General features: G+C 41.7%; 1 protein-coding gene across 1 annotated transcript in view; it reads left to right on the top strand.

Annotated features, from left to right (window-relative positions):
* HBS1L (HBS1 like translational GTPase) overlaps window positions 1-24,482 on the top strand; it is a 214,779-nt gene that overhangs the window by 142,359 nt on the left and 47,938 nt on the right. Inside the window, exons 5-10 of the mRNA XM_073627318.1 lie at window positions 1,276-1,384; window positions 16,161-16,408; window positions 18,050-18,215; window positions 20,130-20,247; window positions 20,604-20,750; window positions 22,477-22,551. Coding sequence (XP_073483419.1) covers window positions 1,276-1,384; window positions 16,161-16,408; window positions 18,050-18,215; window positions 20,130-20,247; window positions 20,604-20,750; window positions 22,477-22,551 — 863 coding nt within the window. The remainder of the gene's footprint in view (window positions 1-1,275; window positions 1,385-16,160; window positions 16,409-18,049; window positions 18,216-20,129; window positions 20,248-20,603; window positions 20,751-22,476; window positions 22,552-24,482) is intronic.

The following is a 24,482-nucleotide window of genomic DNA, read 5'->3' as shown; positions in this document are numbered from 1 at the left end:
CTCAACTAGCATATATACAACTGAAAAGGTATCAGCAATTAAGAGTCTGCCCCTACAGTACAGTTCTATTCTTTACTAAAATCTTAGAGTTTGTATTGAATGCTTTGAATATACAATACAGTATAAAACTATACAAAATTCAAGGCTTCTTATTGAACATTGTTCCAGAATTGTTATAAAATCACTCTTCTCTAAAAGCAAAACATTCATAGATGATTAAATTGTATGTTGAGATATCCCCCAGGTTTCGATCATCAGTGAATCTAATTGCAATGTTCCCTAAGGGAGTCAAAAAACAGGGAAGAAAGGTAAGCCTTGATGTTTACTGCTTCCTGTGTAAGGTAGTCAGAATGTGAAAGTAAGGAACCAGAGTAGAAGAATAGAGAAAGGAAGGGAATTAGAGTGTTCTAAAAAAAAATTAGTTGGGGGGGGGGGGGGGGTTAATCCCCACTGCCATATCATTTAGGTTAGTGAAAATTTCATCAAAGGCCCAATGATCAGTCAGGTGGGATGGGATGTAATGATCGATCCAGAGGTGGTGATTTACTAAAACTGGAGCACTCCGAATTTAGTGCAGCTGTGCTTGTTAGCCAATCAGCTTCTAACTTCAGCTTGCTCAGTTAAGCTTTGGCAGTAAAACCTGGATGCTGATTGGTTTCCATGCAGAGGTGCACCAGATTTTGCATGCCCCAGTTTTAATAAATAACCTCCAGAGTCTCCAGATGCATTTAAACTTAGAGACAGTTTGTTTGCGGACCACTGACATTTTCTAATTGAGGGATTTATTTACTGCTTCACTCGGGGGGTTGATGACTGCATGCTTTGGCAAGATTCTGTTTGGCTGCCATGAAAAAGAATGGCAGTAGGTGAACATGGTTTTTCGTGTAGTATTCAGGATTTAGGTTTGGCAGAGCCTCTCTTGGATTTTTGGCTTTAGGTGGAATTACTCCAAACAAATCCAGCTATGTGTGGGGCAGGTAAGTAAAGTTACTAAATTTAAGGAAAAGACTTGCCTAACAAATTTCACTTTCTGGTAGTTTGCAAAGATGAGGTCACCTGAGTCTTGATTCACAGGACTGAATTCTAGTGGTGACTTAGAGGGCAAACATCTTGAACTATCGGGTTTATCGGGTTTGTTTTTTTTGTTATAGTGATCATCAATATAGTTTGTGTTTTTGTGTGTATAACTAACATGGAAGGAAATGGTTTTCAGTTATTTGCCTTATTGGTTTTACTTATTTTTTCCTCTAAAGATACTTTTTTATTTTTTTTTAGGCAGGTCAAGAGACTTGACTTCTATGGAGGCACAGAATGAAATTGTCCCTAAAATTGCCAAGATGACTGTCTCTGGAAAGAAGCAGAAAATGGGATTTAATATTCCAAGGTATGTTGTTGCTCGATTTACAAATGACAGTATCGTAAAATAGTTTTGATATAACTTAAGTGCTACTACATGCAAAAAGAATGACGTATATGTTTTGATAAAGTGCTTAAGGTTTCCATGAATGATAGTATGATGGGCAGTTGTGTTTCTAAGAGTGGCGGGTGGCAAAAGATGCCAGTACTCGAAACTGAGAGGATCTGCCACCATTTTTTTTTATTTGTAGATTTTTGATAGGAGGGTACACTGTGGTTGCCAACCTTTCGGACCTCAGACCACTAAGCTCACAATTTTGAATCCCACGGAATACTAACATGAATTTTACATGCCTTATACACACAATGCTGTGGCTCTCTGCCCCCCCCCCCCGACACTCTGCATCAAACTGCTGCCTTACACAAACTCATCAGCCATGTGCTTGAGCCCCCTGCTCCCTCCCACAGTCTGTGATCAGCGCTGCCATTGGGAGTCCCCTCCTTCCCCTCCCTCTCTGTGCACTACTCCAGGCGCCTCCCTCTGAGTTCACAGGCGCCTAAACTACAAAGGAGGCAATGGTTATCAATGCGCACTGACAGCATTAACTGTCAGCGCACATTGAGAACAGCACTAGAAATAACATTAAGCAGTATACATCCACCACAATGTTTATTTGCGTCAGGACCACCAAAATTTTCTTGTGGACCGCCAGTGGTCCATGGACCTTTGGTTTAACACTTATTTCATTTTTTTTTGCAAACAAGCTTATTGAACAAGTTTGAAAATTGGTAATTGCTAGGTCTTTCAGTTTTTGGAGTTGAATTTTTATCTAAAAGGCCAGGCCCTCTACCGATAATTGTAAGTTACATATTGTTACACTTTGGAATCTTTCATGTGTATGTTGAAGGACATCTTCAGGGCAGTTAAAATAGAGTATAAATGAAAGTGATAACTACTTATTATTGTGTTCATCAGGGCTGAAGTATTTGTGGCAGTGCTGCTGCCTGGCTACCAAAAAGGGGAGACTGGAAGATGCTTTTAATGTTCATATGCCAGTAGCTAGAATGCTAGAGTGTTTCCCATGTTTACTGTCAAGTCACTACACGGTTACCTCCATCAGAGCTTCCCTGCTGTTGGAAGTCCCAGCCGGGTTAATTTCACTAATCATTAAGGCCTCATGTACACTGGGTATCTTTGCAGCTCCTCCTAGAGGCGTCAGACTTTTTTTTTTTTTTTTTTTTCCTGCCTCTAAACTTACCTGCTTCTTAGCCTATGTGTCCATGCACACTTAGACTTTTAAGCAGCTTTTAGCGCCAGGGGCTTTTCGAAGCTAGAAAAAAATACTGCCAGTACGTTCAGGAGCAGCAGAGTTTTGGCAGAAAAAACACTTGACGCTTGTTAAGGCTAAGCGCGTTAATTCATTTCAGTGGTCAGAATAAATTATTATTCTTGTCAGTGAAATTAACGCCCAAGCGCTTGACACGCCACATACTTTTACAAGTGGCAGGTGTTTTTTTTTTGCCAAAATGCTGCTGACAGGAGGAAAGACTTTTAGAAGAATTTCCACACCGTCCTGTGTGCATGGGGCCTAAGTAGTAGTACTTGTGGTTATAAAACAGTGTGTTTGTTAAATTAAGCAGATGGGTAACGTGGGCTTTGGAAGAAGAAGTGGTTATTTTGAAGAAAAAGGAAGTACAGTACTGACATGGGAACAACCCTTAATTAAAAGGCGTGGTGGTTGTTATTCTTTTACAGGTTTATTTAAAGTGCTAACAGTTTGCACAGCACTTTGCAAATTAAAGGGAGACAGTATAGTTAAAATACAATTCAATACCTGTAGAGGTAGGACAGGCTTCCCTAAATAGATGAGTTTACAAGGGTAACTTGAAGGAGGTTAGAGTAGGAGATGGCCGAATAGATTGGGGTAGGGTGTTGCAGAGGAAGAGAGAGGCTCTGGAGAAGTCTTGCAGCACAGGAGGAGGTGACGTATATGTTGTAATTAGCATTTTGAATTTAATGGGTTCAGTGACCAGGAGCGAGTGGAGGAATTGGCAAAGGGTTGGTGGACCCTAAATGGTTTGAAAGGTTATTAAGTCTGGCAGCAGTATTCATGAGAGTCTGAAGGTAGACCAACAAGGAGGGAGTTGCAATAAGTGAGGTGAGAGATAAGGGAGTGAATCGGAAGCTTTGTGGTGTCAGTTGTTAAGAAGGGGCTAATTTTTAAATCGTTGCAGAGATGAAGGCGACAAAATTTGGTCAGGGATTGGATATGGGGCAAAAAAGAGAGGCTGCAGACCAATATTACACCCTGACCTTAGGGAAGTGGTTGATTGCAGGGCAGTTGATCTCGATGGAGAAGCTGGGTAATGAGATGCCAGGGGAAGGGGAGAGGGGAAGAAATATTATGTGCTCAGGATTGGAAAGAATTAATTTGAGGATGTTGTGCAGCATCCATACAGATATGTCAAATGATAAATTAGTGATGTGTGAGGAAGTCTTCGTCATAGAGGTGGTATTGGACACCATGGGAGGTTATTCTGGCCCAAGGAGGAGATGTAGATGGAAAATAGAAGGTGCCCAAGGATAGAGCCTTGGGGAACACCTATGAAAAGAGTAAGAGGAGAGGAACAGACAGTACTGATTTTGAAACCAAACATTTTTCCTTCAAAAATGTATTTATAAAATCCTATTTTCCGCATGGGTTATACAGTGCATCTGAAAAGTATTCACAGCGCTTCACTTTTTCCACATTTTTTTATGTTACAGCCTTATTCCAAAATGGATTAAATTCATTATTTTCCTCAAAATTCTACACAACAGTTTCCCATGACAACGTGAAAAAAGTTTGAAATCTTTGCAAATTTATTAAAGATAAAAAAAATTGCATGTACATAAATATTCACAGCCTTTGCTTTGTTAAAGGACCTTTGGCACCAATTACAGCCTCAAGTCTTTTTGAGTATGATGCTACAATTTTGACACATCTATTTTTGTGCAGTTTTTCCCATTCTTCGTCGCAGGACCTCTCAAGCGCCATCAGTTGGATGGGGAGTGTCGGTGCACAGCCATTTTCAGATCTCTCCAGAGATGTCTGGGCCTCTCAAGGACATTCGTAGAGTTGTCCTGTAGCCACTCCTTTGTTATCTTGGCTGTGTGCTTAAGATCGTTGTTCTGTTTAAAGATGAACCTTTGCCCCAGTCTGAGGTCCAGAGCGCTCTGGAGTAGGTTTATATGAAGGATGTCTCTGTACATTGCTGCATTCATCTTTCCCTCGATCCCGACATGCTGCCACCACCATGCTTGACTGTAGAGATGGTATTGGCCAGGTGATGAGCAGTGCTTGGTTTCCTCCAGACATGACACTTGCCATTGAGGCCAAAGAGTTCAATCTTTGTTTCATCAGACCAGAGAATTTTGTTTCTCATGGTCTGAAAGTCCTTCAGATGCCTTTTGGCAAACTCCAGATGGGCTGTCATGTGCCTTTTACTGAGGCGTGACTTACGTTTGGCCACTATACCATACAAGCCTGAATGATGGAGTGCTGCAGAGATGGTTGTTCTTTTGAAGGTTCTCCTCTCTCCATCGAGAAACACTGGAGCTCTGTCAGAGTGACTATCGGGTTCTTGGTCACCTCACTGACTAAGGCTCTTCTCCCCCGCTCTCTGTTTGGCCGGGCGGTCTGCTCTAGAATGAGTCCTGGTGGTTCCAAACTTCTTCCATTTATGGATAATGGAGGCCACTGTGCTCATTGGGACCTTCAATGCTGCAAAAAATTTTCTGTACCCTTCCCCAGACCTGTGCCTCGATACAATCCTGTCTCGGATGTCTACAGACAATTTCTTGGACTTCATGGCTTGGTTTGTGCTCCGACATGCACTGTTAACTGTGGACCTTACATAGACAGGTGTTTGCCTTTCCAAATCATGTCCAATCAACTGAATTGACCACAAGTGGACTCCAAGTGGTAGAAACATCTCAAGGATGATCAGTGAAAACAGGATGCACCTGAGCTCAATTTTGAGTGTTGTTGCAAACGCTGTGAATACTTATGTGCATGTGATCTTTTTTGTTTTTTATTTTAAATAAATTTGCAAAGATTTCAAACAAACCTTTTTCATGTTGTCATTATGGGGTATTTGTAGAATTTAGAGGAAAATGTTGAATTTAATCCATTTTGGAATAAGGCTGTAACATAACAAAATGTGGAAAAAGTGAAACGCTGTGAATACTTTCCGGATGCACTGTATTACCGTATATAGAAATTTTGTAGAAATCTATTTTATAATTTTATAGCTTTGAAACACGTAAGGGTAAATTATTCGCACATAGCATATGATCAACAATGTTTACTAATACTTGGGCTGAGTTATTAACCGGTTCCCGACCGACTCACATCTATATACCGGGGGCAGAATGGCTCCCCTGCGCGAAACCCCGTACAGGTACGGGGTCTTTTTAAGAGCCGCCAGAGGGTGCGCGCCCGCTGCCCGACGGGGGACCGAATGCGTGTGGCCGGCAATCGCCACGTGTGGTTGCGTGCACGAGCGCCAGCACGAGGATTTGTAAACACACAAATCCCTGTGCTGTCAGAGGAGAGGAGACATGTCATTTGTTCCTAGTATCTAGGAACAGCAATATGTCTCCTCTCTTACTCTGTCCTATTCCCATACAGTTAGAACACACTGAGGGAACACACATTTAACCCCTTGATCGCCCCCTAGTGTTAACCCCTTCCCTACCAGTGTCATTTACTTAGTAATCATTGCATTTTTATAGCACTGATCGCTGCATAAATGTCAATGGTCCCAAAAATGTGTCAAGTGTCCGCTCTGTCCATCGCAATACTGCTAAAAATCGCAGATTACCACCATTACTAGTATAAAAACAAAATAATAAAAATGCCATAAATCTTTCCCATAGTTTGTAGACGCTATAACTTTTGCGCAAACCAGTTAAAGTGATGCAGTGCCAAATTGTAAAAAGTGCTCTGATCAGGAAGGGGGTAAAACCTTCCGGGGCTGAAGTGGTTAAAGGAGTTGGGAATCCTTATTCAAAAAAGTGTGATTATTCACTACAATTATCCAGCCATGTGAAAAGCAAATGCCCATTTAGTGTAAATACCCAGTACAGATGTTTGCCATGAATAGATAATTGAAGTGAATATTCACATAATTATTTTGAGTAAAGACTCCTTCACTAAATCGGCCTCATCTGTAAAGGCCCGTACACACGATACGAAAATCGGAAGTAAAATTTTGTCAGACGAACAATCTGCTGATTTTCCGATTGTTAGTATGGTGCTTTCGACAGCTGATTTAGATTTTTCGGACGACAAAAGCTGGATTTGCAGACTATAAAATTTTTGTCTAAAGTGAACACAATGTCCGATTTTCGTTTTAATTAGCCTGGTTTTTCGTCCAAAAAAAAATGTAAAAGCAAGACTACGCATGCTCAGAAATGAAAGAATACATACAAAACAATTCAACACATTACATCACTTCCGAAGTTGAATTCTGTCATACGAGAATTTTCGTATGGTGAGTAACCTCTTCACTTTTGACATGAGACTAGCATGCAACAAAAAACAGACAAACGGATGTCCGAAAATCCGATCGTGTGTACGAGGCTTTAGAGCTGCCTTCCTATGTGAAAGTGGAAAAGCCTTATCAAGGTTGTAAGGTTTGCTATGTATCACATTGTGCTTTATGCAGCAAAAGTACCTAGCTCCTTAATTTAAAGAGACCTGTGAAAGTCAATAAACACAATTTGTGGTAAACTAATGACAGTGAAATAGTTTTTACTAAATTGTATTGATTAGTCATTTGTCATAGATTTCTCTTTCCCTCCATTTATTTTTATTTAAACAGCATTATATAGTTATCAGGAACAGGATATGAGAATAACTGCTGATGAATGATAGACTTCTGTACTAGATTTGAACAGGTGGAGAGAATTGAGTCAAATGTGTTTTAAATACAGCTATAGAGAATGAGCTTTTAGATAGACACTGTAGGTAGCAAGAGCAAAGATGACTAATATCTGTGTCCAATTCTTCAAACATTTGGGGTTTTGCTTCTTTACGTAAGGCTGAGTGGCCGTTAAAGCCTCAGCAATTTCTCAGAGCTGTTTGCAGACTCTATCTCTTTTACCCTTGTCTTTTTTACTTTGGTAAAGCCAAGTTTAAAGAGGTGTGTGAAACTTTTTTGTTGAATTCTGTAGCTTTGTGTAGACTTCTATTTTCTTGTTATTTCCCAGATCTTTTTTTTTTTTTTTTGTCTCCTTTTTATGTTTTCTAAAATCTCTTTCACATTATCATAACTTTATTTCAAGCATCTTTAGTTCTGAAGAGTGAAACCTTTTTAAATATTTCTGTAAATTTTATCCGCCGCTCTATGTACTAGTCTTCAGGTAAAGTATTTAGCCTGATTCATTGGGGCTGCTTTACTAAAGGCACGTTGGTTGTTCATTTTACAGGGGATTTTCCCTTGGCTTAGTGAAAGAGGTGAGGTTCTGCTGCCTTTCACCAGCCAACCATTTGCAAGCAAAAATCCTTTTTTCTTTTTTGTGTGCAATTGGGTATTCTGTGCAATCCCTAACAATCTGCCTACCTTCTTAATAAAACAAAGCAAACGTGTCATTACCCGCCTCTGTTTTCACCTTTGGGTCAAATTGAGTTATCAGGATAAAGTAGTGATTTGCATGTGCTGCTATAGTGTTAGATTAGGATGACAGCTAAGGACTGGAACAAACTTTACAGACACAAAGTTGGTAACACCGTTCAGTCCCATCAGCTGTCAACCTCTCATAGCTTTACTGCCTTCCACTTGAACCTAAATGTCAGACTCTTATGCATAAGGTCTTAATTAAGGATGAGCTCCGGCCTGTTTGCACACTCCACGTGCAGAGCCCGCCAGGAAGTCGGCACGATGCTGAGCTAATCACAGGCAGTGAGGGGGCGTGGCCGGATGGTGAAGAGAGCAGTCGCATAGACACACAGCTCCGGCTCTCAACGGCCATCCTACAGCTATCCTTGGTCCTAGATCCTCGTGGAAGGCATCATTCTGTTCCCCACGGCTGTGGGCACCCACCAGACTGGCTGACATGGTGAAATACGGGCCGCCGCGGCCCTCACATACAGCGGAACAACTGGCGCGGTTCCGGAGACAAAATGGCGCCGAGACACATGCAGGGCACTCAGACACGCTGCAGCCCTCCTCCTCAGCCATCCAGGACTCTGTAACAGGGGTGAGTGCATCAATTCCTGCTATATTCCGCACACCTACAGAACCCCTGCAGATACTAGAATCACAGCAGTCTGCTGAATTTAGTCAGACTGTGGATTCTCCCCCTGCTGAGCCTACACTATCTACTATTATGCTGGCTATTCAGGATTGCAAGGCCTCCCTCTCCACTCAAATAGCTTCTATCCGTATGGACTTTTCACTATTGAAACAAGATGTCCAGAATCTCAGAGACCGCACAGGGGATGCTGAGGAACGGATTAGTACATTAGAAGATACTGTACATCCCATGTCTGTTACTATACGTGATACTACAAGCGAGATGGCGGCACTACGCGCTAAAATCGACGATTTGGAAAATCGCTCTCGCAGGAACAATCTCAGATTTGTGGGATTTCCAGAACGCGCGGAAGGTTCCCATCCTGAAAAGTTTCTTTATTCATGGCTGCGGGACATTTTTGGTAAAGACGCGCCCTCATTCTCACATGTTATAGAGCGCGCACATCGCACTCCTCCTCGTCCACCTCCAGTGGGAGCCCCACCACGCTCCATCATAGCACGTATCCTCAACTTTCAAGATAAAGTGGCCATCCTACGCCTGGCACGTGAAAAAGGCCCGCTCACATTTAATGGCAATAATATTTCTGTTTATCCGGACTTTTCTGCTGAAGTTCAGCGCCAGCGGATCTCCTTCTCAGCAGTGAAGTCTAGATTGCGCACAGAAGGCCTCTCCTACGCCATGCTTTTCCCTGCTAAATTGCGCATTATCCATGATGGTAGGGCTCTTTTCTATACCAACCCCAAGGAGGCCATGAAACGATCAATATGGTGCAGCACATAGAAGCAGAAGAGACTGAGGGCACTCTTAACCTGCTAGGAAAGATCTACACCCTGCTATGCAAGCTACAGCGTCAACAGTCTGCATGTCTCTCCATTGTAATGTTTTGGGGGGTTTTTTTTTTTTTTTTTTGTGTTTCTCCCCCCCCCCCCCTTTTTTTTTTTTGTTCCTGATCTTCTACTTTACAATCCAACCTGCACTGCTACGATTTACATCGTATGGTAACTTGCGTACCGGAACAATCATACCAGAACAATCATCCGATCAAAGAAGGGAGAGAAGGAAAGGGGAAAAGAGAAGAAGAGAATTTTTCAGCTCATCTATCCTTCAACAGGACATGTCTACTAGAGGGGAAGGAACAAAAGTTTTTTTTTCTCTTCCCTCTCTACTCGGTCAATAGTTGGGAGCCCCACCGGACCCCACGTTACCCCCCCTACCAGCTTGTGGCGAGGCCACGGTACAGTTTTTTTTTGACTTCCGCAGTTGCTAGTTAGGAAGGACTTCTAGTTTAGGGATCCAAAGCTTGCTATGTTTGGGATGGCTGAGCGGGGTGGGGGGCACAAAGGTTTAAAGAAAAAGGTGGTTGGGGTTTTTTTTCAGGTTTTTTGTTTTTTGTTTTTTCCTTCCTTTTTTACTTTTTATGTTCTTTCTAACACACCTATACCGTTTGCTAATGGAAAGTCATCAAAGGCATACTGGGTCATTGCTTATCCCTTTCATGACTAAGCCTATTTTTGAAATTTGGTGTTTACAAGTTAAAATCCGTATTTTTTGCTAGAAAATTACTTAGAACCCCCAAACATTATATATATTTTTTTAGAAGAGAGTCTAAAGAATAAAATGGCGATTGTTGCAATATTTTTTATCACACGGTATTTGTGCAGCGGTGTTTTAAACGCAAATTTTTGGAAAAGTGACACTTTCATGAATTTTAAAAAATCCAAACAGTAAAGTTACCCCAATTTTTTTGTATAATGTGAAAGATGATGTTACGCCGAGTAAATAGATACCAAACATGTCACCCTTTATAATTGCACGCACTCGTGGAATGGCGACGAACTACGGTACCTATGAATTTCCATAGGCGACGCTTTAAAAATTTTTTACGGTTACCAGGTTTGAGCTACAGAGGAGGTCTAGGGCTAGAATTATTGCTCTTGCTCTGACGATCGCGGCGATACCTCACATGTGTGGTTTGAACACCGTTTACATATGCGGGCGCGACTTCCGTATGCGTTTTCTTCGCTGCGCGAGCTCGCGGGGACGGGGGCGCTTTAAAAAATTTTTTTTTTTTTTTTTTTATTTATTTTATTTATTTTTGTACTTTTATAAATTGTGTTTAAAAATTTTTTTTTTTTTTTTACTTTTATTGCTGTCACAAGCAATGTAAACATCCCTTGTGACAGTAATATGTGGTGACAGGTACTCTTTATGGAGGGATCGGGGGTCTAAAAGACCCCCCATCCCTCCTTTACACTTCAAAGTATTCAGATCGCCGAAAACGGCGATTCTGAATACTGTGTACTTTTTTAAATTCGGCGCCATTGGCAGCCGAGTAAACGGGAAGTGACGTCATGACGTCGCTTCCGCGTTTACAATTAGAAGGCTGGAACGAAGCCGCTCACAGCTTCGTTCCAGCCCGCCCCCAGCCGCCGGAGATTCCCGAATGGACACCGGGCCTCCCGATCGCACGGGAGGCCCGGTAACAGCGGCGGGAGGCGGCGGGAGGGGGGGATGTCCCCTCCCGCTCCTCCGGTATAACAGCCGAGCGGCTTTTAGCCGCATCGGTTGTTATATTCGGGTAGCCGATCGCCCGCTGAAAACAACGGTACCGGGATGATGCCTGCAGCTGCGGGCATCATCCCGGTATAACCCCGGAAAGCCGAGGACGCATATGTGCGTTCGGTCGGCGGGAAGGGGTTAAAGGGGTTTATTAATACCTCTGTGGTCAGTTATATGTCTAATGTTTTTTTCTAAGGCAAAGAAGGGAAAATTTCCCTGGTCCATGTTACCTTATCGGCAGACCCACGCACTTTTTTGTCATGTGCTTGTGTGTGCTTCAGGTGGCACGGCCTATCTACTCATATTGATATCAATTCAGAGGTTTACTTATGCATCTTTATTACTTCATGTTTTATTATGGCACAACCCCTCAGGATAGTCTCCTGGAACTCTAGAGGCCTGAATGCACCTCAGAAAAGATCCTTGGTTTTATCTGTGTTAAAAAAATATCACCCTCATTATTTGCCTCCAGGAGACTCACCTGACAGGTTCTAAGATAAGGGCTCTAAAACGCCCCTGGCTATCTAAGCTATATCATGCCACCCACACTAACTACTCAAGAGGTGTATCTATACTCCTGGCTAAATCCCTTCCAGCTGAGTTGATTAGCGTTAAAACAGACCCAGAGGGGAGGTATATTGTTCTTATATTACGAATTTCTACTATAATCTTTACATTGGTGAACATCTATGTTCCCCCTCCATTCTCAGTAGAAGTACTCTCTAAATTATCTCTGCAATTACTGAATAGGCCTTCGGGCCCTCTACTTTATATAGGGGATTTTAATGCAGTCCTGGACCCAACGGTGGATCGCCTGGGTGGGGGAGGCAGATCTTTTCCCTCATTTGTAGACTGGGCTCAGGTCCATGGTCTGACCGAGGTGTGGCGATGGAAACATCCGGATGAACGCCAATTTTCCTGCCATTCGGATTCCTTCCATACTATGTCTAGGCTAGATATGGCTTTTGCGTCGACGGAGACCCTTCCAGTTGTCTCCGCCGTCTCATACTTGCCCAGGGGGGTTTCCGATCATGCCCCCTTGTCTGTGTCCCTTCTCATCCTTCCAGGTTCGGGACCTGCTTTGTGGCGCCTGAACTCATACTGGCTGGAAGACGAGATAGTACAGGGTGAGTGCAGGATGAGTATTTCTAATTACTGGAAGCAAAATTTAAACAAAGTAGACCCCCCCACGGAGTGGGATGCATTTAAGTCCACGTTAAGAGGTACCTTTATGTCTATTACAGGTATTTTACGTAAAAATAATAAGATGCGCACTGAGGAATTAGAAAATGCTATGATAAGTGCGGAATCTGCTTATACCTCTAACCCTGTCTATGACACTAGGGAGACATGGTTACAGTGCCGTAGGGAATATGAAATTCGTTTGCTAGATCTCACACAAAAACGCATGTTATATGTTTCACAAAAGTCGTTTGAATATGGTAATAAGGCAGGACGTCTCTTGGCATATTTGACCAAACCTGACCATACCCCCATTTCTATACCACGAATCCTGACTACTCATGGTACGATCAGTGACAACCCAAGAGACATCCTAGACTCCTTTCTAAACTTTTACAGAAAATTGTACACTTCCAGGGTTGACTATGATGATTCCCAGTTGTCTGACTATCTGGCTGACATATCCCTTCCCTCCCTGTCAGATGAGGGACGGGACATGTTGGAGGAGCCTATCACGGTAGAGGAGATTGCAGCAGCTATCTCCCAAATGCCTGCACATAAAACCCCTGGACTTGATGGTTTCCCGACTGAATGGTATGCTAAGTTCAAGGACCTCCTATCCCCCTTCCTTCTCGAACCTATAACGAAGCCCTAGAGGCTGGGATCCTTCCTCCATCAATGCGGGAAGCTTTGATAGTTCTTCTGCTGAAGCCCCGAAAGGACCCACTTTACTGTGAATCGTATCGTCCAATTTCGCTTATAAACGTAGACGTTAAGATTCTAGCCAAAATATTAGCAAATCGTTTAAATACTGTGGTCACATCCTTGGTTAACAGCGACCAGGGTGGATTTATCCCTGGCAGGTCTACCAGAATGAACATACGCAGACTGTTCCATAACTTGCAATATCCACATGACTGCCCTCCTACACGCGTCATCGTGTCCTTAGACACCTGTAAAGCATTTGACAGTGTGGAATGGCCGTACCTTTTTCAGGTGTTGCAGAAGTATGGTTTTGGTCCCCGAGTGATAGAATGGATAAAAATTCTGTACACCTCCCCAACGGCTAGGATAAGGGTTAATTCATTTATTACTGATTCCTTCCCAATTACTAGGGGCACTCGACAGGGGTGCCCATTGTCACCCCTGTTGTTTGCCCTGGCTATGGAGCCGCTTGCAGTTCGCATTCGCTCCTCCCCTATAATTAAAGGCCTCCCAATTGCAAATATAGAGGAGCGCATTTCTCTTTACGCAGATGATACACTGGTATACCTGGCAGATGCTGATGAGTCTCTGGGGACGTTACTGGAGGAGGTCAACACCTTTGGGGACTACTCTGGATTCCGAGTTAACTGGAATAAGTCCAGTCTTTTCCCTTTGGATGTGAATGACCCCCCTCGGGTACACCCGGACTCTAAGCTTCAGGTGGTGTCTTCTTTTAGATATCTTGGGGTGTTGGTTCAGGTTCCCTTATCTTTATATGCTACTATTAATCTTGACCCTTTGCTGACCCGCCTCCAGGAACAAACTAAACAATGGATGGATTTACCGTTAGATCTCATGGGGAGGGCCAATATACTTAAAATGATTTATTTACCTAGACTGCTCTATATTCTCTCTAACTCCCCATGTAAAATATCCAAAGCTACTTTCAAACGTATAGATGTGATGTGTACTTCTTTCCTGTGGAAGGGCGGATCCCCCAAAGTGGCACTGGAGACCTTGAGATTGCCAGCTCATCTGGCAGGTCTGGCATTCCCTAACTTTTTCCTTTACTACATGGCATCTCAACTGGTGCATATAGATGACTGGATGAACCCGGATCCAGCTAATGCCTGTAGGGCTATCGCATCCTCCCATGAAACCTTACATAATATAATATATAGAGGCCAGGTCCCAGACCGTCCTGGAACCTCTCTACTCTCAATCTCCCTTTCACTGTTTAAATACATTACCACAAAAATATCAAAACATTCTTGGTTGAAATCCCCTAATAACCCCTTGTGGTTTAATCCCAATCTGCAAGAATTATACTCTTTTCCAGATGCCAATCGTTGGTATTCAAAGGGAGTTAAATATCTATGTCACTTATATACTACGCAGGGCTTTAAAACTTTCTCTCAGTTGAGTACAGACTTTGATCTACCAAAATCTCATTTATTTTATTATCAACTTAGACATGCCATACATACCCAATTTGGTACCCTAAATGATATTACTGATCTGCCTCCACTGGAAAAACTACTTAGGCAACCAGAACCCTCTAAATTAGTTTCCACCTACTACGCAGCCTTAGTGACAGACTCTAACCCTAGGTTTCACAGAGCACAGGAGAAGTGGGAGACATTGGATATTGATATGGTAAAAGACGATTGGACAGAATACACATATAAAACCTCTGTCATTTCCTCCCGAGACCGTATCATACAAGTTAAAATTTTTCATCAAACCCACCTCACTCCGGCCAGACTGCATAAAATGGGTCTCTTGCCATCAGCTGTCTGTTTCCGAGGCTGTGGCCAGGAGGCAGACTTTTTACATTGCTTCTGGTCGTGCCCGATAGTTAGTGACTTCTGGAAAGAAGTGGGTGCCTTTATTTCGACCGTACTGGGCCTTCCTAGTATAATTCACCCTAAGAACTGCTTGTTGGGAGTATTTGGAGATTTACATATACCATCACATGCCAAGAGACTGCTCCGTATTCTTTATTTTTATGTTAAAAAATCTATTCTACTGTCCTGGAAAGGTGCACAGACCTCTTTGAAGTCCCTCTGGTTAAAACTCATCAATGACTCTATTCCATTATACAAATTAACCTTTGAAATTCGTAAAAGAAATAAAACCTTTCATAAAATTTGGGGGAAATGGTTGGATAGTCCACTAACTCTTTCCAAAAATTGAATACAATTGATCATTGATGGGCCGTGCCGCAGGGACCCCCAATACCAGGTCCATTAATATGGTTATGCTGTGTAAAAATGCATATATCTGACTGTTGCGATTACCAATTTCTCAACTCTCTTGAAACGAAATGACATGCTTACTACGACTTGTGTGATCTATCTACTAATTGAATATGGCTTGTGTATACTGAATGGATCAGATATCCAGGTGTGTTTTGTTTTTGTTTTTATTTTATTTTATTTGTGACTGTTTTGTGTCTGTTGGTTTGTGTTGAACCTAAAACCAATAAAAATATCTTTAAAAAAAAAAATCACAGGCAGTGAGGCATTTCCCGATCTCTGCAGCCGCACACCGGAAAAATGTCTCACTGCCTGTGATTAACGCAGCGCCGTGCTGACTTCCTGGAGGGCTCTGCACGTGGAGTGTGCGAACACGCCGGAGCTCATCCTTAGTCTTAATGCCCAGTTTGCAGAAGGTATTTCAACTAACACGAGTTTTGATAATTGGACATTTCTTTGCAATAAACACAGATTTACTGTAAGGTTTCATTCCCACTGACACTCTGCATTTAGCTTTTCTGTCGAAGAAGTTATCTGAGAAATGTAAAGTTTTTTTTTTTTGCCTCCCAGATCACTTTTTCCTGCTTTTTAGATGTTTCTGCGTTAAAGCAGGTGTGTAAACACTAAAACAGTTAAACTGAATGTGACTGGCACCATTGAAAAGTAATTACATACATGAAATGCATTTGGATAAGTCATCTAAACACACATAAACACAGGTTTGACAGTGTCAGTGTGAATGAGGCCTGAAAGCCAAAAGATTTTATGATAAAATTTGTTCTCTCTACATATTATAGCGCAGCATCTGAGGTAAATGGACAGGGTGTTCCTTTGACTGCAAAAGGCCAGCCTATGGATGACATTGTGGAGGAATCTGAAAGCACCGTTCCATTAACCACACAAATAAACACATCACAGGGCTCTGATGAACTTAATGCCATATCTCAAATAAAAAGTTCTGGAAAATCCAAGCAGAAAATTAATGTTAAAGAAGAGCTAGAAAAGAGACAAGGAGGAAAACAGCTGCTAAACCTTGTTGTAATAGGTAATGTGTAAGCATTTTTCTTTCTTCTGCACCTTGCTGTTCTGAGTTAGTGTTATTCATAAGACATTGTTTTGTTTTCTTGCAAAAGCCCATATTCATTGCTACATTAAAAGGTGTTTAAAGCAGCCTTTCCCAATCCCTGAGGAACCCTTGAAATTATCTTCAGGTCTCAGGGAACCCCTGCTAAAACCAATTAATTGGAGGTCAGTGGGACAATTGCTTCCTAAATTGGTGGCAAGTAGGAAGAATTCCCTTAAAGTGATGGTCAGAATGCAACTTTTGCAACCAAAAAACTCATTGCTATCCTACAGCTGGCTCTGCCAAGTGGTGCTGGCTCTGGAACTAGACAGGCACTATCAAATAAGAGGTCTGTTAGCAATAGCTCAAGTAAACCCCTAGCAACTTCTGGGGGAACCCTAGGGTTCCATGAAACTCTGGATGAAAATGGCTGGTTTAAATATATTTCCTTAATATAAACCTGTCACAAACCTAGACATATGATGATAAAATGCATAATCAAAGGTTACCTTCAGTGAAACCTTAAAGTGTAAGTAAACCCCGCTTTTGTTTTCAGCCAAGGAAGCTGCCATCTTTGCCTCTGTTTTATATACAACTGCCATGATGCTGCACATGTGATCAGTTTAGACACCAGCCATTGGATGGCTTGACAGTTTGGTTAAGAGCACAACCAATAGTAGTATTATATTTCCGGGACCTGCCAGAAATGAAACTGTTTAATGGATGGGTTTACTTCCGCTTTTAAGTGTCAAAATCATCATTTGGTCTGAATATAATATATGTTGATTTTACAGTATATGCAGTTTAAAAGTTATATCATTCTTCTCCTATGGAGCGGCGGGTTTAAATGTTTACATAAGCAGAGCGGGCACAGACCTGTTATCCGCCTGCTCAGCATGGATCAGCAGATAGATGACCTGCTGAGCAATCGGATTGCAGCCAAGAGTCCAACCCATATGAAAGGGACCTTAGTTCTAATAATCCCTACTGCAGCGAAAGTGGATGGGGCAGGGGGTGGACATCGGAGAAGGAGGATTTCTACTACAGGAGAACAGTACAAGAGGCACATCACATTGAAGGCAGGTAATTTCCCTTGTGCTTGCTTTATTTATGTTTCATGTTTTTTATTTTTTTATTTACATAAGCTTGGTCTTTAACTGTGTATTTCTTTAGGATTACTTTAAGCCTTTCTTTAGAGTAGTGGAGCTGCCTTTGGTGAAAATACGGATTGCCTGGTATTCTCTGGCTTTGGAGCTACTGACCCAGGTCAAGAAAGTCAGAGCAGTCCGAACTCCATATTTGCTTTCTTGGTTCCAGATCCATAAATATTATTCGTATTGGATGCAAGCAGCTGAACAGGAAAACTAGGCAACTAGCACTTTAAAGAGAAGAGGTTAGCAGTGGTGGTTTCAATGTTTTTATTATGACTGGTTTTCTTTAGCCAGTTTTAGACAGGAGACACATGCTACATATGCTTAAAAACTCTATTGAAAAAATCCATTTAAATGGCAAAAAAAAAAAAAAATTCCTAATGAGAAAATGAACCTTCATTGGTGTTTGAATTGTAGCTTCTACTGCACAAGAGATAATACATTTTTTTAATCTTTTTGCTTTTGTAATCAGGCCATGTTGATGCTGGGAAAAGCACACTTATGGGTCACCTATTATATCTCTTGGGACATGTGAATAAACGAACCATGCACAAATATGAGCAAGAGTCTAAGAAAGCAGGAAAAGCTTCTTTTGCATATGCTTGGGTGCTTGATGAGACGGGCGAAGAGAGGCAAAGGTATTTTTTTCTGAAATTAGTGGCTTGTCATAAATAGCTGGTTATTTAAAAACTTCTAGAATCCATAGGTCCCTCTCACCAGTTTGTGGAAAGTAATTTGCATATTTCTGGTTTTGTTTATTGGGGTATGAAGCTATTCCCTGATTTATAAATACTGTATCTCCTAAACAACATTCATTGGCATTTGAATTTTATATAAAATAAATGATACACTATATAATTGCCCTCACCAATAGTGTGATCAAATAGCAGCGCTAAAAACCTAAAACAAATTATTATTTTTTTGTGATTGCTCAATGTGATACCTAAAAATAGCAATGTGTGCCCCAAACAAATGAACCAAAAATTGTTTCTAATAAACATCCATCGTGCAGTCCATTTGTGTAATAATCTAAAATCAGAAAGTTCAATATATAAAGTCCAAAATATAAGTGATAACGTAGTGAAATAATGGTGACAATATCAAAAGTATGATCTTCAGTGATGATATCTTCCACCACACCGCTGTGAATGTGACTTCCACTCCCCTTCAGCGAGCAAACTCACCAGCTTTTTTTGCCTTACACTCTCGTGTTCGGCTTGCAGGCTTTTCCCACACAGTAGGGGCAAAGTGATAACCTCCAATCAATTTCCATGTAGTTAACCGCAGTATATAAGCAAATGCTCTCTCCACATGAAAAAAAGGAAAAGCGAACCAATGGTGCAGTAACGTAACACACTTTAATATAAAATAACACTCTCCTTCACCATAAAACTCACATTTTCCAATTTTCAATAACGCAAATAAGCACAGCAAACATGGTCATCACCAACAGCACTTCAAACGGTAACCCGGACATATGGTGGTCACGGCGGACCCAGGTGATTTGGTGAATGCAGACACTCTCACCCGTTCCCTGGAGCTTCCCGTAGCCACTTCCCCGCTCACTCGTATGGCGCCGCCTGTCACAGCGTCCTACGTCAAGCTTCCTCAATTGCCGTATAGCCACGGCGCCATACGAGTGAGCGGGGAAGTGGCTACGGGAAGCTCCAGGGAACGGGTGAGAGTGTCTGCATTCACCAAATCACCTGGGTCCGCCGTGACCACCATATGTCCGGGTTACCGTTTGAAGTGCTGTTGGTGATGACCATGTTTGCTGTGCTTATTTGCGTTATTGAAAATTGGAAAATGTGAGTTTTATGGTGAAGGAGAGTGTTATTTTATATTAAAGTGTGTTACGTTACTGCACCATTGGTTCGCTTTTCCTTTTTTTCATGTGGAGAGAGCATTTGCTTATATACTGCGGTTAACTACATGGAAATTGATTGGAGGTTATCACTTTGCCCCTACTGTGTGGGAAAAGCCTGCAAGCCGAACACGAGAGTATAAGGCAAAAAAAGCTGGTGAGTTTGCTCGCTGAAGGGGAGTGGAAGTCACATTCACAGCGGTGTGGTGGAAGATATCATCACTGAAGATCATACTTTTGATATTGTCACCATTATTTCACTACGTTATCACTTATATTTTGGACTTTATATATTGAACTTTCTGATTTTAGATTATTACACAAATGGACTGCACGATGGATGTTTATTAGAAACAATTTTTGGTTCATTTGTTTGGGGCACACATTGCTATTTTTAGGTATCACATTGAGCAATCACAAAAAAATAATAATTTGTTTTAGGTTTTTAGCGCTGCTATTTGATCACACTATTGGTGAGGGCAATTATATAGTGTATCATTTATTTTATATCACATGAGTTTGTAGTTTTAAGCAGCTGCTTAGAGTGAGGGGCTTATCCCATAAGCGCAGTGTTTGGCACACAGAAAGGGGCGGTTCATCTGTGTACCTCATCAGCAATACATTTGAATTTTATATTTTTTTCTGCTGTTCGATGTACATAATCCAGCAATTTATTTCCTTATTGTAGAGGAGTGACTATGGATGTAGGCATGACCAAATTTGAAACAAAGTCCAAAGTTATTACTTTAATGGATGCTCCGGGGCACAAGGATTTTATCCCAAACATGATTACAGGTGCTGCTCAAGTGAGTTCTGTCTGTTTTTATTATCAGAGACATGTATTTACCTAGAAGTGTAACTTTTTTTTTTTTTTTTTAACCTGGTAGAAGTTTAACTATTCACTACTATTTTTAAAACTAAAAGCACAAACTTGTTAGACTTCTACTTTGAAAAGCCATGTTTCTGTTTTCTATCATTGTCATTTGTTGTTATTTTGATTAATGGACAATTTAAAAATAAGTTTTAGTTCTCTTTATGTTTTTAATTTTTTTTGTCAGTTTGCATGTAGTCACTCTTTTGGATTGCTAGGTTAGTATTATTACATATAAACCTGCATTTTCCATAATGTTTCTTTGTGTATAGACGGTTTCCTGTTTTTTAGGCTGATGTGGCCGCTTTGGTTGTAGATGCCAGCCGTGGGGAATTTGAAGCAGGCTTCGAAGCTGGTGGACAGACACGTGAGCATGCACTGCTGGTCCGCTCTCTTGGTGTAACTCAGCTTGCAGTCGCAGTCAATAAAATGGATCAGGTACATTGTCTTCTATTTATTAATCAAGTTTGCTGGATTATTCCCTTTCTATGAAAAACCATGTGTATATGCCTTACTCAGTAAGGCTATGACTTGTTTGCATCAGTAGCCATAGTTTTAATGCCCGGTAAATGGAGGTTATCCTGAAGTTCTTTGAACATACTTAAAGCTGGGTGCACACAGATTGAAATTTAGACAGTTCAGCAGGAACAGGGCAATTTTCAGTTTGTGTGTGCATAGCCCTCCTGGTTTAACAGAAGCCGATTGTTAGATGCTGGAAAACCCTGTTCGATCAGCAGCGTGCAGCCGATTGACTTCAGCACTATCAGTCTATTCTGACAGCAGAGAGTCCCCACTGTCAGAATAAAATGTCCTAGCAGGGGATTTTTGCATCCACATCGCTTGTATGGATGCAAGAATCTGTCTGTTTTCTTTTGATTAGCCCGCTGGCATTGACAGTGTGTACCCAGCTTTAGTATTTCCATTTTTGTGAGTACAGAATCTCTTCACTGTGTTTGACGCTATGGAGCGTTATTTATTCCAAAACATCAGAATGGGACAAACTGCCTGTCCGTTTACACCTAACTGCCATTCGATCCAATTTGCTAGACCAGGCGTCTCCAAAATTTCTAAACACAGGGCCAGTTTACTGTCCTTCGGACTTTAGGAGGGCCGGACTGTGACCAGTGAGGCTAGAAATTGTCCCGACATCAGTGGGAGTAAACAGTGCCCCAACTTTTGATATTAGGGGGAGGAATAGTGCCCCATTATTTTGTGTCAGTGATAGGAATTATGCCTCATTGTTGGTGAAAGTGGGTGGAATAGTATCATCGTATCAAGGGCCTGTTAAAGACAAGCAAAAGGACGCATCCGGCCCTGAGGCCACAGTTTGGAGTCCACTGGTCTAGACGGATGGGGAACCCTACTTGTCTGTTTTTAGCAGATAGGTCGGATGTCGGTAGGTGTAAATGGACACATGTCCATTTACACCTGCTGCTCCATAAAGGTTTCTGGAGGTTCCGATTGGGTCAGCCTGAAAAACTGACAGGCGGACCTGACTGGTCCAGTAGTGTGAAAGGGGTCTAAGAGGTTAATATGGCTGTAGATTGACACCTGCTTAACACATTGTCATTTTTTGTTTTTTTTGCAGTCTTATTCTGACTTAGGTGACCTTGATCCATATTTCAGAAGCAATATGGCTGTGTTGTAAATCAGTCAGTTGAAGGCAGTTTATACAGGAGTAGTAATCCTAATGTTTTTGGTTCTGGCGGGAAAGGTGTCCATTCAGGCTTACCAGATAGGGGGAGCACAGGGAAGATCTCACCACTGTGCTGATTTTCATACATGGTCTAGTTTCTTTGCTGGTTGTGGGGAGAAAACAGGAAGCCACAAAAGTACAGGCAGTGGCAGGTGTGTGTGAATCACAAGAGTGGCTAAGTCACACATATTTTGTCACTTGAACCACCTCATGTGTCTATATTTCAGCAGCTTGGCTGAAGTTATACTTTACAGTCGCGGACTACTTTGGAGACATTTGTCAAATTGAAAATTCAGATGCTCCATTTGTGTTATGTCACATCTGTCATAATTCATTGCTCATTTATGGGAATTTGTGTACAGAGTATGCTTTTTCTGTAAACAAATTTGCATTGTTTTTACCACACTTTCACTAGTCCCTGCAGCTTTTTGTTCCACCCTGTTACAAGCTTTCTTATATTACCTGTAGGTTAACTGGCAACAAGATCGATTTCGGGAAGTTACTAGTAAGCTTGGGCACTTTCTGAAACAAGCTGGATTTAAGGTAGCATGAACATTTATTTACGTTTGTCAACTAACGTATACTTTTGATCTACAGAGCACAGACTACATGAGTGTGGGATCCTGACTTGGTCATGTTTGTTTTTTTCCCATATGATATACCCACAGGTCATTTCAAAGATCGATATGGGGGAGTTTAGTGGGTAATAGAGTAAAATTGTCCTGACATACCATTGGTAATATGATGGTGTTCATACAGGCAACACACAACCCCTCTTCCCACATATTTATACACAAACCTGTGCAGGGAAGCTGCTATCCTATCCACATCTGGGCATTTCTTGGTAATATGTGAAATTTGTTTCATAGTGCATAGCCAGAGAGCATCAGGCCAGAGACAAGGGTGGTATATTTTCACAGCTCTGCATGTAAGATAACAGGGTTTCTCTCTTGCATAACTCACATTTTAGCATGGGTCTCCACTTTGGGAGACAGACCACTACAACAAGGCAGTCTTTCACATGCCTGTCTATAGCATTGACAGACTCTATAATGACAGCCAGTATAACCTCTAAGAAAACAATCTCTGTCCCTGTAGACTCACTTTGTGAGTAAGTCAGTCAAGACAAGCACCGGAAGCTACCACAGTTACATAGAATGCTGGACAAAGTCCTAATTTCCCACCATTTTTGCTACAAAAAGAGTTAATGCTGTGGGACTGAGTGGAGACCTCATCTGCTGGGTGGAGTATTAGACATGAGCGGCCTATCCTGTCATATTACCATTGAGGAATTCACTCCCCACCTCTGCATCTGCTTGCAAAGAATCACATAGAACATCGATCTTCAATCCATTCCTGATGCTTGCTAATAGTTCCCTCCAGCCATCCTCACCTACTACCATCTGTTTGGGTTTTGCAAGCACTTTAGGAGGCAGCTGTCCTTAAGGACCTAACTGATAAGTCATTAAAATCCCTCTTTAGAACTCTCTTCTCGCTGGTGGGCCCTACTCTCCCTTATCGTATTTCCACTTTTGTATCCTAATTGTGATAATACTTCATTTAAATTTGTTTGGAAGTCCCAGCCGGGCTATTAGGACAGATCTACCTGAACTCACTTTGAAATGCTTGCAGTCAGTATCATACCTTCTCCTTGAAACATTGAAAGGGCAGGAAATATTTAAAAAAAACCAACTTTTTTTCCTATGCTGTGTGACTGGGAGCACATAACAAACATACAGTGGGGTTTCTCAAATTTGACTACAGAAGTGGAAATACGCTTTAAAAGAGATGTTACCACTACTGTGGTTGATCCCTTGATTATAGGACACATGGAGCAAATGGCTGTAGCTTTATACTTCAGTTGTGATGGTCTGCTGTAGGCTTCCAGGTTTATCTGTCGCATGGTTTTTATGAAAGTACACATGTGTAGAACAATTTACTGGACTGCGAAACCCACATCCAAGAAGTGTTTGACCTTCTTCAAGGTGCAACATTTAATTTCTTTGGATCTAATCTTAAAATCATTATCAAAGACACTACTGGCGTGTCTTTGCATCATGCAATGGTACCTGTGCATTATATATTTCTCAGAAAGTCTTCTCCTTTTTATCTGTTAGGAAACCTCCCTTTTGTTTCTCTGCCCCCCATCCTCCATGTCGCAACCCTCCAAGCTGGTGGACACTTTGTGCTGTTTTGCTCCTTTCCCCACCACAGTTTCTCACACCCAACCTTCCTGTGTCACCACTCAACTAATCATTTCTTTAGTTCTTAGTGGCAAAACAGTTTCAAGGATTTTACTCCAACCTGTTCACCATTCAAAAACCCAAAGGAGCATCCAGCCCATTTTGGATCTCAAAGCTCTGAATGTCTCTAGGTACAGGGATCCTCTAGTTAGTAGATGCTTTGGTTGCTCCATGGAATCTGATTTATGCTTCTACTCCCCACCCTCCGAAACTTCTTCCTTGTCTGCTTCA

Source organism: Aquarana catesbeiana, linkage group LG04 (assembly GCF_042186555.1).
Source record: "Aquarana catesbeiana isolate 2022-GZ linkage group LG04, ASM4218655v1, whole genome shotgun sequence".
NCBI classification, from domain to species: domain Eukaryota; kingdom Metazoa; phylum Chordata; class Amphibia; order Anura; family Ranidae; genus Aquarana; species Aquarana catesbeiana.
The sequence above is the reverse complement of the archived record's forward strand: the minus strand, read 5'-3'. Positions and strand labels throughout refer to the sequence as shown.